The sequence below is a fragment of the Platichthys flesus genome, chromosome 20, assembly GCF_949316205.1.
Source record: "Platichthys flesus chromosome 20, fPlaFle2.1, whole genome shotgun sequence".
Classification (NCBI taxonomy): Eukaryota; Metazoa; Chordata; class Actinopteri; order Pleuronectiformes; family Pleuronectidae; genus Platichthys; species Platichthys flesus.
In genome coordinates, this window is record NC_084964.1 from 13266885 (window position 1) to 13281540 (window position 14656).

General features: G+C 45.0%; 1 protein-coding gene across 1 annotated transcript in view; it reads left to right on the top strand.

Moving 5' to 3' along the window:
• chst15 (carbohydrate (N-acetylgalactosamine 4-sulfate 6-O) sulfotransferase 15) overlaps nucleotides 1–14413 on the top strand; it is a 32156-nt gene extending 17743 nt beyond the window's left edge. The window contains exons 2-8 of the mRNA XM_062413648.1: nucleotides 1907–2500; nucleotides 4213–4552; nucleotides 7919–8062; nucleotides 10930–11086; nucleotides 11818–11974; nucleotides 12591–12738; nucleotides 13375–14413. Coding sequence (XP_062269632.1) covers nucleotides 2060–2500; nucleotides 4213–4552; nucleotides 7919–8062; nucleotides 10930–11086; nucleotides 11818–11974; nucleotides 12591–12738; nucleotides 13375–13574 — 1587 coding nt within the window. The 5' untranslated portion in view covers nucleotides 1907–2059 and the 3' untranslated portion in view covers nucleotides 13575–14413. The remainder of the gene's footprint in view (nucleotides 1–1906; nucleotides 2501–4212; nucleotides 4553–7918; nucleotides 8063–10929; nucleotides 11087–11817; nucleotides 11975–12590; nucleotides 12739–13374) is intronic.
• Nucleotides 14414–14656: the final 243 nt, after the last annotated feature.

Below are 14656 nucleotides of genomic sequence, written 5' to 3' on the forward strand. Positions count from 1 at the left end.
TCCTTCGTTCTGTCCTAAATAGCCTTGAGCGCAAGCCCCCCCCATTGACTTCAGCCTTGATGAAGGACGGCGACATGTCTATAATTGATAATGACATGACGAATACAGATGAGTGCAAACGGCAGACTTGTTACGAAGAAGAGTCCTGAAAATGTCATTCCGGTTTTTGAACTTTGATTAAACGGTGCAGTGGCCGTCTCTGATGGAGCACGGGACATCAGATCTGCGGTAATTACTTTTCCGATAAAGCAAACCACTCAATCTTTTATAGCTTTCATCATTTAGGACTTTTTGAAAATGTGGTTCCTGGTGAATTTTATCCAAGAGAAGCACGGATACACCATCTGCCATTTGTGGGCAAACTTTGATTGAAGTAGCTATCGTAATTTAAAATCCATTACTAAGACTCTCATCAGGTTTTTTTTTTATGCTGGAAAGTGATAATCCTGCTCCAGAAGATCTCTCATTTTCTGGCTAAAAGTGAAAACAGATTATTGTGTGACCGCGGTTTCAGCTTTTTTGCAGCAAATCCTTTATTCTTTTTTCCTCTGACTGAAATTGTAGTCGTTCTAAAATCTTGAAGGTTAGAAATTGTTCTTTTTAGCACAGGCCTTTTTTCATCCCCCACACACACACACAAACCTGTGTCCTGGAGAGGCTGTGGCTGTGGCGTGATGCTGAGGGCCCAGCTGGGAGTAAATGACATTGCTGGAGCAAGGAGGCCGACGCTCTCCGGTCGCTCTCCCTCTTATCAGCTCTGCGCCGCAAGCTCCACACATACAGAGCCGTGGAACGGGTGGGAGCGATGGGCGGGAGGGGTGGGAGTTGGGGGGGGGACAGACAACATCAGCAGCTGTGAGGAGGAGCGATGACTCACTTCCACGGTGCCGTTATCTTATGATGCATGCGAGCAGGAGCAGCTGGCAGGTATTGCATACGTCAAACTCCTGGCTGTATCCATGCAGTTTGGAAGTGTGGTGTGAAACATTACCAGGTGGCTTCAGTCAAATCGGCAAACATCCCACTCATCTTGCCCCAGACCCGCGGCTCGGCTGGCTTTTTGCCATTATGCTGTATTCTATTCACCGCCACCATATGGATTCAGCTCCAGATACAAAGAAATCCTCAAGGATTAAAACTAGACATTACCACTGTAGGAGCATTATCATTAAATATCCCCAATTCTCTCGCCCTTTAGAAATCCGCCCTTCTTTTATCTGTAGGAGACTGTTGACTTCTGATAATATAATCCCTTCTCGGGGTCCGGACCGGGTATCTCTCATTTTCATGTTTCTCCCCGGGAAAGTCTGACACGCAGCCTCGTAGTTGCTAGGCTGAAAGCATCCCTGGCTCTTATCGCGTCCTCCATATTGTGACTCCGATGCACAGGGAGGATGGGAAGATGGACTGTGTGGTTGGGAAGGGTGTCGCTGTGCTGTGTGATTAAAACAGAAAGTATGAGAGCAAGTCACTGAAAAGAATTTATATTTTTTTCCCCCAACCTCAGGTTTAGTCACAATACAGATGATACCACAAAAGACTGTCAAGAAATGGGGATGTTCTGAAGCGAGTTATCATTTCCAGTGATGACTTGCTACTTCCCATTTCGCGAGAAATCAATATTCAAAGCAGATAGTCACTGCTTTTCTCTGCTAACACCCATTTTCTTAAAGCAGCTTTATTTTGTCATCAGAGATTCGGGAAAGTGATGAATTGGAAATAACTTCAATTCAAGTTCCCAAATACACTGATAACTACATGCAAGTCAGCACTCAAACAGGATGTGACTGTGAGTCTATTGCAGCAACTTTATTGAGAAGTGATGAAGCTGTGGCATAAGAACATGTGTGAGGTCAACCAGCGGACAGCCGGTCATCTCTCTTATTTCTGCTTTTCTTCTCAACAGGGAGCTGTGAGTGGATGAGGTGGGATGTTCTCCACAACCCATCATGGACTTAAACTGCTGGCCCCATCTCCAACCCTCCCGTCTGGCTGGCTCCTGATTTACAACACCCCCCCTGAGAGTCTGAGCAAGTGACACTTGGGATTCGCAGACACGATGACGCACGTGGACTACAAGTACAGCCTGCTGGGCTCGGCGGTGGACGACTACCGCAAGAGGCCGCTGCTCCTGCAGGTGGACGACACGCCCGTGAACCTGTTTGCGATCTTGGAGGTGAAACGGGAGCTGCCGAGGCGGTGGAGCACGCTGGGCTGCCTCAGCCGCATCCGCCTCTACAGCTTCGTGTTCGGCCTGGCCGTCACGTTCCTCATCATGGCCTCGTACATCCTGACGGGGGACAAGAAGGGCCTCCTCCTCACCCCGTCCCCTTTCCACTTCAGCAGCCTGGTCAGCCCGGGACCCTTTGCGTTCAATGCCTCCTCGGTCAAGGACGATGCACATATCAAACTAGTGGTCAAGTCTATCACATCCAAGGTGAAGTTTCACAGCAGTCGAAAGATCCCGGAGTTCAAAGTGCTGGTTAACAGTGAGCCACATGTGAGTATAGCCGAAACACGCCGTCATCTCCCTCATTTAATCGGTCGTATCAGGTTAATCGTGGAATGAATACCTCCGTTGTTTCAGTGCAAACGTTATCCTTTACATCATAATACCAGCGTGATAGTGATCGCTCTTTTAATTGACAATCGTGCACGTGTCTTTCTGGGTAATTAAATGCTCAGAGGAAAGGTGATTCCAATCAGTATTCATCCCTACGTGCCGTCTACACAAGGTTCAACAGAGCCGCGCTGGTGAAATCCCCCACTGGCTGCACATTCTAATTTAATTTATAAAAAGATAAAACTGCTCTGGAAAAAAAAAAATGGTGTAAAATCAGATAATTGCATATATGTCTTTTTTTTTTCCTTCAGAAGGGATTTAAAGCTCAAAGTCCTCCCACAGTCTTCAAACACACGACCCCTGTGGGTTTCTGCCAGCGTCCGACTCACCTCAAAGCCTGGTTCAATTAATTGTTAACCCTAATGATAATGGCCTGTGCCAGAGCTTCTCTCGACATAACTCATTTCTTATTGAGCAAGCTGATGAATAGGAGAGTGTGACCGCGGGACAATCAATACCACGTCTGAGCCGGGGGTCTGACATTAATTGTCCTCGGTCGTGTCTGGCAGGCGGCGAGCAGGTCAGACAGGCACGGGCCTTTTGTTGTGTTTAATCGTCAAAAACCCGCTTTGAAATGTGTTCTACAGTTGTGGATGAGTCAGCTTTACTCCCACACTGCACGCTGCATATACGTGTTCACTTACCTCAGCCAAGGAGGTCACGTTTTCATCCAGGTTGAATGAAAAATACCGATAGATGGATAACTCAGATACCTGCTGGAAGGATTTATGGGTCAAGGACGAACCTGAATCAGGGGCCATATCCACGATTATTTCCCCCTTTCTTTAAGATTGCGAGATGTGTCATTTAATATTTTCTTTGACTTCTCTGCAAATAATCCCTCTATTTTGATTTAAAAAATATATATATATCAGACTGAAATTTATGAGTGTTAGCAACTTGATGCCGATCCAAATGAATCTGTGGATGTAGTGAATTTAAATGTGGTTTCGAGTTGGCGGAGGTCTGAACTCTACTAAGTGGCATTTTGCCTGCGCTGCAATTGCAAAATACAAGGACAGGTTTGTTCTCTATCGTTTCTCTTGGGTCAAGCACTTTGGATTGGAAATTAAACGAGTACACTACAATGTTTTACGTGTTGACGGTGTATATATCCATACAGGCTGAGCGGTGAAGGATGTTAAGCTCTTTTTAGGGCAGAGAAATACAGAATGGACGCAAGAAGCCTCCAAAACAAGGAGGAAGGGAAAATGGCTTTGGTTCAGTCCAGACAGAGCTTAAATACAAAAGTCACAGGTGTATGCTCATGTCTTGTGATAACATTTTAAACATCAAAATGATGCTTAATGGTCTCATCACCTTCTGTGTAGAGCAATGACCCCACTTCCAGCAAATACAAATGTTTATCTTTTCCTTAGTTTTCAGAACCAAGACAACACAAGTCAATTTCTAAAACTTTACTGTGCCTCTAGAGACCGTTCCCCCGACATCAACTTGCGCTTAATGTGAACTTAACACACAAATGTTGTATGCAACACACAAGCCACCTCATTTAATGTATCTTAGCAACGACTAACTGGAATCGTGTGTAATCCGTTTTATTTGTGTGCCTTTGTTTGCTGTTACAGATGTTTTCTGTTATCCCCCGCCAATTCCAGCCCGGTGTCAAGAACCCCTGCTGGTATGAGGAGTACACCGGGAATATTACTTCAGACCCGTACAGGAAAAATATGTACGCGCGCTACTCAAGGCGCTTCCGGACTGAATTCCAGTTCTTGAGGAACACTTTCCGAGAGCACTTGATTCACCATGACGGGAAACTCTACCGCATGCGGTGCCTTCCTTATTTCTATATCATAGGCCAACCAAAATGTGGCACGACGGACCTGTACGACAGACTGAAGCTGCGGCCGGACGTTCGGTTCACCACCTTCAAAGAGCCGCACTGGTGGACCCGCAAGAGGTTTGGTGAGTAAAGAGAAACCATAATGTGCTGTAGAAGCGGCCTCCAGGCTGATAAACAATAATGAGAGCCCCAGGGCATTGGAAGTGTGAAGTGTGACTCTCTGCAGCATATCATTTTGGCAGAGCCATACCTCAGTTAGCTTCAGAAAAAGGGGGGGGGGGGCATCCTCAAAGGCAGACCTGTCTCTTTCACAAGCATAATTATATTTATCTCAGTATTATTAAGTAAATTGGGTGGAAAGTCCTCATGGTGTTGACTGACAAGTTCACATTGGAAAACAGGTTTTTCTACATCAAATTGACTTAAGAAAATAAAATAAGTAGCAATTTCCCCCTTTTTTTTTAAAGTGTGATAGCTGGATATGTGACATGGATTAAATGGCTCTAGTGCACGCAGTTCAATCTCCCGAAGCAATCAACCAAGTCATGCATATTCAAGAGCCAACTTGTGCTGAGAATGAAAATAAACTCAAGCTGTTTTCCTACCTGAGAGTTGTCAGCCTCAAATTTACAGATCTAAATTGTGTATTTACAATCATTATATCTTTTTTTCTCTTTACCCATCTTGTGTGCTTTTAGACACAATAACCAATCCCATCCTGATACACAGACGGTCGAGCTCATGCGCTGATGGCTCATTAAGTAAGGGCTGAACTAGGACTAAGTGAGAAGGAGGAACTGACTTCGGCATCTCGTATGACATAGATTTGACTGCGTGGTTGCAACACGTGAAAGACGCAGCCTCCTCCTCCTCACATGCCTTGAACCTACATGTGCGGGGGCGACGCTTCCTGTGCTTCCTTAGCAAACATTAACGTCATTACTTGCGTCACATCTCAAAAACACAAACCCTTGCTTCCGTCAGCTCCTGGTTCTTGCCTCAATTCACAGCTTCCGTTCTCTACCCTGGGCACACCAGGGGTTTGATACTCTCATTTAAAAGATTAACGGAGCTATCACTTATTTAATTTGACAGCCGAGCGTTTTTAGAGGGAGCTGCTGCATATTTTACAATTTCTCAGAGGCGTGTTTTCATGATTCTTATCTGTATTTTTGTGGAAATATTTGCCAGAGTTAAACGCTCTCTGTAAATCACTGCTTCGTCACTGCCTTCTTCAGATACACACATCCTACTGCCACAGTTCTCTCTCTTACACTATTGGTTTTCATTTCCAGTCTTTGAACAGGTGGCAAAATGTCACTTCTTCAACATCTTTCACCATGTGCATCTGTGACGTTAAAACAACCCCCCCCCCCCCCCCCCCCCCGCCCAAGCCACCACAGATGGGATTTAAAAACCAGGCGAGATCTGGGAGGAAGACTCTATTTGCCAGGAATGAACTGAAAAGCCTCTTCATTACAAATATGCGACCCTCACTTAACTTGCACACACTTTGCTGCCTTGCTTCTTTAGTGTGTTTGGTGACTTTCCATAAAGACACTCACACAAGACACGAGAGAATTGTGAGTCTGTCCTCCCCTTTAGATCTGAAATATTTTCTAAGTAAAAAATAGTTGATGATTAGCAGCCAGCCTTAACAGATTTAAATCCACAAAGACTCACAATATACCCACATTGTTATTTTTGTTCGACTGAAACAACCATTAAGACTCATGAATAATGGAGAACCTTCAGCAGCGAAAGAGGCAGGCACGAGTGTGTTTGTGTGTCACTGATGTGTGTCTGTATTTGTAGAGAAAGTAGAGGGAGAGGCAATTAAACTGCCGAGCACCGATCTGCCTGATGGCTCTGCTCAAAACAAAAAAGCAGATTAGATAATGAGTTTAAAGTGATTTGGAAGATGTGTTCACATGTGTGCAGACAATCTCATAATTCTCCTTTTTTTTTTTTAAGCAGCCACAGCATCACATCAGCGCAGCATCAGGGACTCGGTTTTCATGTTGATTTCTCGCTATGGATGAGTGCTATTCTTCAGCTCAGCAATGACTGATTCATGAATCAGTACATGTCGTTTTCGCCAAGAGCCATCTGTCTAAAAATGACTACATTTTAATAATTTCACCCTGGGGGAGGGGGAAGGGGGGGTTGGGCGTAATACTTGTTGAGGGTGTTACATGCAGCATCGGCCGCATTTGTTTGAAAATTTCAAAATCAAAATTCTCGCTGCAAAATATCAAAGACGGCTCAACTGTTCCAGCCGACGCGTTTCTTTTTGAAGTTGGTCCAGCTGCTGACTAACTATGCCCCTAATCCCGCTGAGACTCGCTTACCTTTTTGGTGGATTGATCAGTCTGCGATGCAATACCCATTATATGTGCCGTTTGGTTTCAGTTGATAATTATTTCCACCTCCTTTTGTGTTGGTTTGGCCGCCTCGTGCTGGTGTGTTTCCGCAGCCTTGTGATGTTGCGTAGCAGCGAATGCAGCCTCATGCAGCCGTATCCCAAGGTCCTCGGTCCCTCTCAGCTTTGGTCACCAACCTCCTCCCGTGCTTTCATCTGCGCTGTCACTTTCTTTCGTTCCCCTCCGGTGTTGCACTCAGGGCTCCGCGCTGGTAATCAGCACGTTTTCTCTTAAGACATCCTTTTCGAGAACACTCTAAATTCAAATGGTCTTGGTTTGTGGTTGTTTATTCCATCCCCCCCCTCTGGTCTCTCCACTTAGCCGCAGTTGTGAAAAGGCGATTTGATGCTATCCACGCTGCATAACTTTCTTAGAGGAACAGTTTGAATCTTAAGCAGATGTGTCTGCTGTGGTATAGTACCCATCGAGAAACAAGGACTATTTGAAAAGTGCACGACACTTCAATCATATCAAAAAGAACAGAGAGAGAAAAAGCCCTGAAGCAAGATACAGCGGAACCAAGGCACCTCATAGGGATGGGGATGTACTGGATGAATAATGCTGCAGGCTGGTTATTTAGAGAGTTTACTAGAGTCTTCTAATCGTGTTTTCCTCCTAACTACAGAAAGGTGCTTTACTGCGACACCATCAAAGCATCACTGAAAGTCACAGACGCCTGAGCTGCCTCATTACGCTGCGTGGATGCTCCCAAATCCTACACTGAATCTCCACAATCGCATAATTGTGATTATATCGTCGTGAAATGGGATGTTAATACAGAACATAAAATCCTTGAGGATATTCCTTCCTTACACACAGACATAAATGAAGGGGAGGGGGCAGCTAGTTATATAAAAAAAAGCTTGATTGATGCAAATCCATCTCACCACAAATCTCAGATTCACATCTAAAATATTTGAGTCCAGCTTTACTTTCTATAAACCATAGGATGTGATAATTTGCCAACAAATGTAAATATTCCCTAAAGATGCATATGCCCAACAAAGTGTACCTAACATCCCGTCTTCTCCCCCCCCCCCCCCCCCCCCCCCCCCCCCCGTCCAGGTATCAGTCGTATCAGCAAGGGCTTCCAGGATGGATACCCAGTGGAAGACTACCTGGACTTGTTCGATCAGTCTGCTTATCAAATCCAGGGCAACCTCACAGCAAAAGGCAGTGGAAGCCCCAGCCACCCTAACATGATCATAGGTAAGCAAAGAGGCAGCCAGGCCATTGGATTGGCTTTCTGTGTGTCCGTATCACATTTGGTTTGAGACTCTGTATTCATGTGTGCAGCCCTTATCTGCTGGTAATGTTCCTTTCAGTTGCACGGACATGACATCAGCCAATTCTTAAGATCTGTATGAAGGCCGATCCAGACATATTTGAAGGGATCGTTATCGGCTGAAATGAACCGGATTATAAAAATGTATTTTGTATCTCAGAGCTCCACTCTTTCACATTCACCTGTTCACACCACTGCACAATCATGAGTGCTTCTGAAATTCAACAACTCCAAAGTCCTCTCTCTTGTAACAGGGGTAGGCAAATTAAGAATGGCCTTTTGAGAAAGGCTGATTTACATTAGTCCACAGCAACGACAATCAAATTCTGAAATGATTGTACAAGAGACAACTAAAGCACTACTGGAACCCCCCTCACCAGACCCCTCGCCACAAACTGACGTTACACACCGCATCATTTTAGAGATTTGGCTGAAGACAAGAACATTTAAAGGCACGTGTCTGTGATGGCGGTGGTGGTTTGCACTTTGTTCATAATTTTGCAGAGGTTTTTGTTCTGGTTTACTGTGGCCCCTCCAGATCCTTTTTGCCTCAGGCGTTAAAAATCCCCCGAGACGCTCCCGCCAACAGCGTCATGAAAAACCACAAAGCTATGGAGGGATTGTTGTAGCCAGTAGTGCTGAGCGTGCGTCACCTCCCCACGACAGAGTTGACCGATTTAACCCATTTATCTGACGCCATCGGTTTCTGTGGGCCAGTCGGTACCTGGCGGAATTTTCAGTAAGAGCGAGGGAGTTAACACAAATTGGTAAACACCCCTGTTTGCACTGAACACAATCTACCCATGACCCCATTTGTAACTCTATTTAAAACATTCCTTCCAAGACTCTTGTTTTAAAGATTAACCGTAACTCAAACATTTGATATCAATCACTGAGCCAGCAAAGCATCACTTAAAACTTAAACAAGTGCACGTTGAGGAAAGCTAAGGGAACAAGATAACAAACAGTGGCATGTAAAACACACTCTCTCGTCTTCCAGTGACATCTCCCGGCAGCTTCAGTTGCACAGACGTTTCCTGTGCAGCATAGATTTTGACTTCCTGTTTTGTCAAAGTGTCACTTCGTGTCAGAGAGCGGCTTGGCCCTCCCCTCCCTGCTGAATCATAGTTGATACTCAGGTCATGTATTGGCGCTGTGATCGGTGTGTGGAACGTGGACTGACGGAACCCTGTGGCCCCATCAGGCTGCAGCCAAACAGTGCTTGGCTCCGGGTGACCCAACACTTGCCTGGAACTTCGCTTGTAATCTCGGCTTTAATATTATAAAACTGCTGTTAAAGCAGCAGGTAGCGGGGCTTGAGCAGAGGGCTCCAGAGGGTGATGCTGATTTTTAGGCAAGCCAGTGACTCAGCCTTAAAGAGGAGTCTCACAGCTTAATAATGCTGGACTTCCTTCTGCTTTGCTTAGCCACTTCACTGAAGTGCCGTAGAAAATAATCATTGTATTTTTGTGCCAGGACAGCAATAATATTCGCGGCGGGGTGTAGGTTTTTTTTTCTTCCACAAACCTCCTTCCTCGATCTGCATATCCTGCCTCCAGCCCCTCGTGCTCTCATCTGTCTCTGTCTCCCCCCCCCCCCCCCCCCCCCCCCCCAATGTCCAAACACCGTCTGAAAGGACTGCTCGGCTGCAAAGGAAAACTTTTCAACAATAGCCTTTTCACACTGGACTGAGTTGGTGTATTGAGCGCAGCTTAGCATGCCGCCCTGTTTTGTTTCCCTCTTTAAATAAATAATCCATGTTAGGGAGGAGTGTGCCCGAGTCCTGCTCAGTATTCACACCATGCCCTGGCAGAGCGCAGCAAGGTGCAGGCCTGTGGCCAGAAACGTGGGCTTCTGACTCTCCTCAAGCCACCGGCCAAGACCAAGCCACTGAGAAACACCAGAGGCATGCAGGCCTGGCTCCTCCATTTGTTTGTCCTATTAAGGCCCCTCCCCATGGAGCCAAATAAACCCCTTTAATGGACATAAAGTGGAGGCCTTTAAATAGATTTGATCGCACTGTGTGTCGTTTTAGGCATAGCGGCTTTTGCAGAAAATAGGTCCTGGCTATCTTCCCTTTCTCCAAGAAAAAGAGAGGCAGATAAGGCCTGCGATGTGTTCCTTCCATATACATCACAGCTTCACTCCATAGATAAGAGGATGGTGAAGGCACAGGCAGCCTAATGAATCCTGGATATCATTTCTCAGCTCAGCCTGATTACGTTCCTGCACTGAAACGCTTTGTGACTTGTTAGGAGCACCAGTACAGTTACTGTGTGCACAGTTATTCCCTTTATTTTTCCTCACAGCTGGAGGTGTAGCAACTCTCTCTTTTATGTCTGTGCACTGGTTCAAGAATCTTTATTTTTGTGTTGACTTGCCGCGTGTGTGCTGGGAACATGCTGCGTGTGTGATGGTCAAATCCTCGATTCAGTGGCAATTATAGAAAGGAGTTGACACACAGGTAATTGCAGTAAGGTTTTGGAGAATTATCTACTTGTATGGACTCTTTTTTTAGAATGAATAAAAACAAACTAATACAACCAAAACTTTTTCTTGCATTCTTCAAGAAGTTTGTAGCATAATTGGCAATTTACATTTACTTTTTCTGTACTTTCAATATCACACGAGAATCTTGTTTACCATAAAATGCAAGCATCGATTCACAAGGACGTAAGATGAGGTTGAACATTTTGAGAAACATTTAAACATTTAATATTGAAAAATGAAAAATTACATCGCACGCTAATGGCAGATTGTTTATTTAAACTACTGTGGGTGTGTTTTGCAGGAGAAGCCAGTGCATCCACCATGTGGGACAACAACGCCTGGGTGTATTTCTATGACAACACCACAGAGGGAGAGCCTCCTTTCCTCGTCCAGGACTTTATTCACGCCCTGCAGCCCGATGGCCGCTTCATCGTTATGCTCAGGGACCCGGTGGAAAGGTGCGAGTCATCGGTTTCACTGCCTCCCACCGACATACCCACCTTAAAATATCAGACACACACATTGTCATGTTTTTAATTTATTTCATAATGACGCCGTTATCAGACGTGTGGAGAGCTTAGTGCTGAATACCTGCGAGCCGAACTGGGATTACTTAATTCTGTTAATTTAGATTTTTACTTAAAGAGTGTGTGAACGTGCTCTCTGTAATTGCCTTTGTCTGTCAAATCACAGCCTGTTCAACCTTTCCCTGAAGCAATTCTCGGGGAAATGAATTTTTATTATGCGCCACTTGTTTACAACCTTGGCATCTCCCCGGCACGGCCGCCGTCTGACATCTCGAACTGAACTGTGACAGCATTTACGTGTTTTGTGTGTCACACACATTCATTTTCAATACAGGCTGATATAAATAAGATAATACGTGCAAATAGTTTGGCGTTTTCTTTTATTATATTAGGCAACCAGACACTGAATCTACTGAGTCTCCAGAGCTGAGATCAGCAGTAAAGTGAAGAAAAGTTCAGTAAAATCTGACTTTTCCGTCTAAACACAGGCCTCTTTATAGTCAGGTTAAAAATATCACTGTTTTTTATTATATATATATCGGTTTTCTACTTGCAGTGTCATTGCAGCAGCCCCCAAGTTTGATGTTCGGAAAAATGTCAGAGAGGATATCATTTAAACAATGTTCCAAGTTTGTTCATGGATCATCTATCTTGTCTTGCAGGTTATACTCCGACTACCTTTACTTTGGTATTACCAATAAGTCTGCGGAGGATTTCCACGAGAAGGTGTCGGAATCGCTGCAGTTGTTCGAGGGGTGCCTTACAGAGTACACAATGCGCTCCTGTGTGTACAACATTACTCTCAACAATGCCATGCCAGTGAGTGTGCCCCCCTTTTCTACTCTTGTCTCACAGTCCCTGAACACAAAAATTGGCCTTTTGGCAACCAGCACCTTTAACTGGTGGGAAGAAAGAAGTTGAAAAGGAGTGGGGGGGGGGGGGGGGGGGGGGGGGGGGGAGAAAGACAGATGGAGTGAAATCCACACTTCATTAACACATGATGAAGCTTGCAGGGAGCGACTCTACGAAAAGGGATTGGCTTTTGAGAGTGTACAGCCTCTTTGTATGAGAAAAGCTAGTTTACCAGCTTACTCTCTACTCACAAAACAGAACAAGTCTCAGTGGACGTAGGGCCCCAGTGTAGGGCCCCTGGCCAGCTTTTCCCACAGTGTAGGGAAGGGGAGGAAGAGTCCGGCCCATCCTCTTTTGCCCCCCCCCCCTCCAGGCTGCCTTGTATTAAGACGAGGTCCTCCTCTCCAACTACCACTGACAAGCTTTACGGCCCTGTGGGCGCATGCCCTACCCTCTGCCGCCGGCCTTATGTCCCTCCACTAATATCTTCTCAGAGTTATTAGACCAAGTGAAAGGTATCACAGCTGCCCTTACTCCAGGCTCCCGCGCCCTGTGCTTGATTAATTGTGTTGTGTGTGCACAGGTCCGATTGCGAATTGGCCTGTACATTTTGTATCTACTGGACTGGCTGACCGTCTTCAGCAGGGAACAGATTCTGGTCCTGAGGCTGGAGGACCACGCCTCCAATCGGAAATACACAATGCACAAAGTCTTTGACTTCCTGAACCTGGGTGAGTAACAGACAACATGACCAGACATCTAGCTGTTCCTTCAGGGGACTCTGGGATTATGGGATTTTTTCATATTGAGTCCATGTCACTGTTGGACACAAACGGAAAAATGACTAAAATCAATCTCCAAACAGTTTAGCAGTGACAGATGTTAAAGGTTGAAATCTCAGTTGCTTTGTGTCGTTTCTACTTTCAAATGGGAAACTGAGCCATAGTTTTATTTCTCCATCAGTGTGGAGTATAACAGGTACTGCATTGTACACATTCTGGACAGTCAGTATCAGTGGTGCCAATGTGTCCTTGGAGTACAGTGTAAATTGCTGTTTACTGACAGGTCAGTGGGAAAAACAGTTTTGCCCCACAGTCTCTGACACCCCCCCCCCCCCCCCCTTTAGTTTGGTCATACTGGTTCATCCCACAGTTCAATTGCCCCACAGCTCTGACTCGACTCCTCAAAGAGCAGCAGAGGTGTGATCACCTCCCAGAGCACCGCCTCCTCTGCTAAGAGCACCACTGATACATGTTGACATTTCAAGTGTCCTTTGCTGTATTTTCCTCCATTTGTTTAGTGGTGTGGAAAAAATCTGAAGTGGCCAAGGAGGACGGGGGTGTGAAGTGTTTTTGTGTGTTCTACAGGGCCACTGACAAAAGAAATAGAGTCGGAGATCACGCGAAATCCAGCGTCCAACACCAGGAAGCCGGCCGACAAAAACCTGGGACCCATGCTGCCCATCACGAAAGAGATCCTGCGGGACTTTTACACGCCTTTCAACGAGGAACTGGCCAAAGTGCTGCGCAATGACTCCTTCCTCTGGGACAATAACTCAACCCTCTGAACAACCGACCTCCATTCTACTTCTGCAAAAAAACACACACACACACGAACAGAGAAAAACACACACCGATGTGTCTGCCAGCCCCTTCGTTGGAGTTTCAAGTGCCCATGAAAGGAAAAAAAAAATCATCAATGTTTTTATATTTAAATTATTTTCTAAGTTATAAAAGCAGAGATGAATCAAAGATAGAAAAATAGCACAAGTGAGTGAGTGAGCGTGCGGGTGAGTGAGTGAGGTCTTGATTGTTTCTTTTCTGTGACCAGATGTACAAAATTAAATAGTGAATTCAAAGGTATGAAAAACGAAGTCCTGTGTTCTATTTGGATTTTAGAATATCTAGATCAAGATGGAGAATGTCCCTTGTACGTTTTGAAGGTCTTCAGCACAATTTAAGTTGCCAACTACCAGTAGATGTTAGCAAGTGTAAGCAGACACCAGTGGATGTTAGGGACATAACTTCAGTCGTGGACCTTAGGGGTCATCAAGTGTTTTGGACTTTTAATCAACGATACAGGTCGAATTTGAGGCTAAATCTGAATACAAGAGTAAAGTAAATTAAATAAAAGATTGTGTAACAATATTATGGTTTATAAAATGCATATCTTAATTGACACTCACTCTGTCTGCACCATAATTCAGATGTGTCCAACACTGAGCGCGAGCTAAAAGGTATACGAAACAGCAGCACCCTCTACTGGGAAAAACACGTAGTTGCAATATTAATATGGCCTCAGTCGCTGAAAACAGAAACATGTCAGATAGGATGAATGCAGACTTCAAGTGTAAATTTGACAGATGTATAAAGACATTAAAAGTGATCAGTTTTATTTCTTGATGTTTGTTTTTGGGACTGAAGTGGAGTGAGGCCATGCAATTATCACTTCATATCCTGCTGTTGAAGGTCTGTCAGAAACATTGGATATTAACCAATCAGACACAAGCTGAATGCAAAGGTTTGGGTTGGAGATGATTTAATCTGGTGAATTAATTGGAAGTCCGTCGAACAAATGAAATGGAGAAACTGAAATATGAAAATATAACCTGGGGAAAAAATCCATATTGATTTCATAGGTTTAAAAACC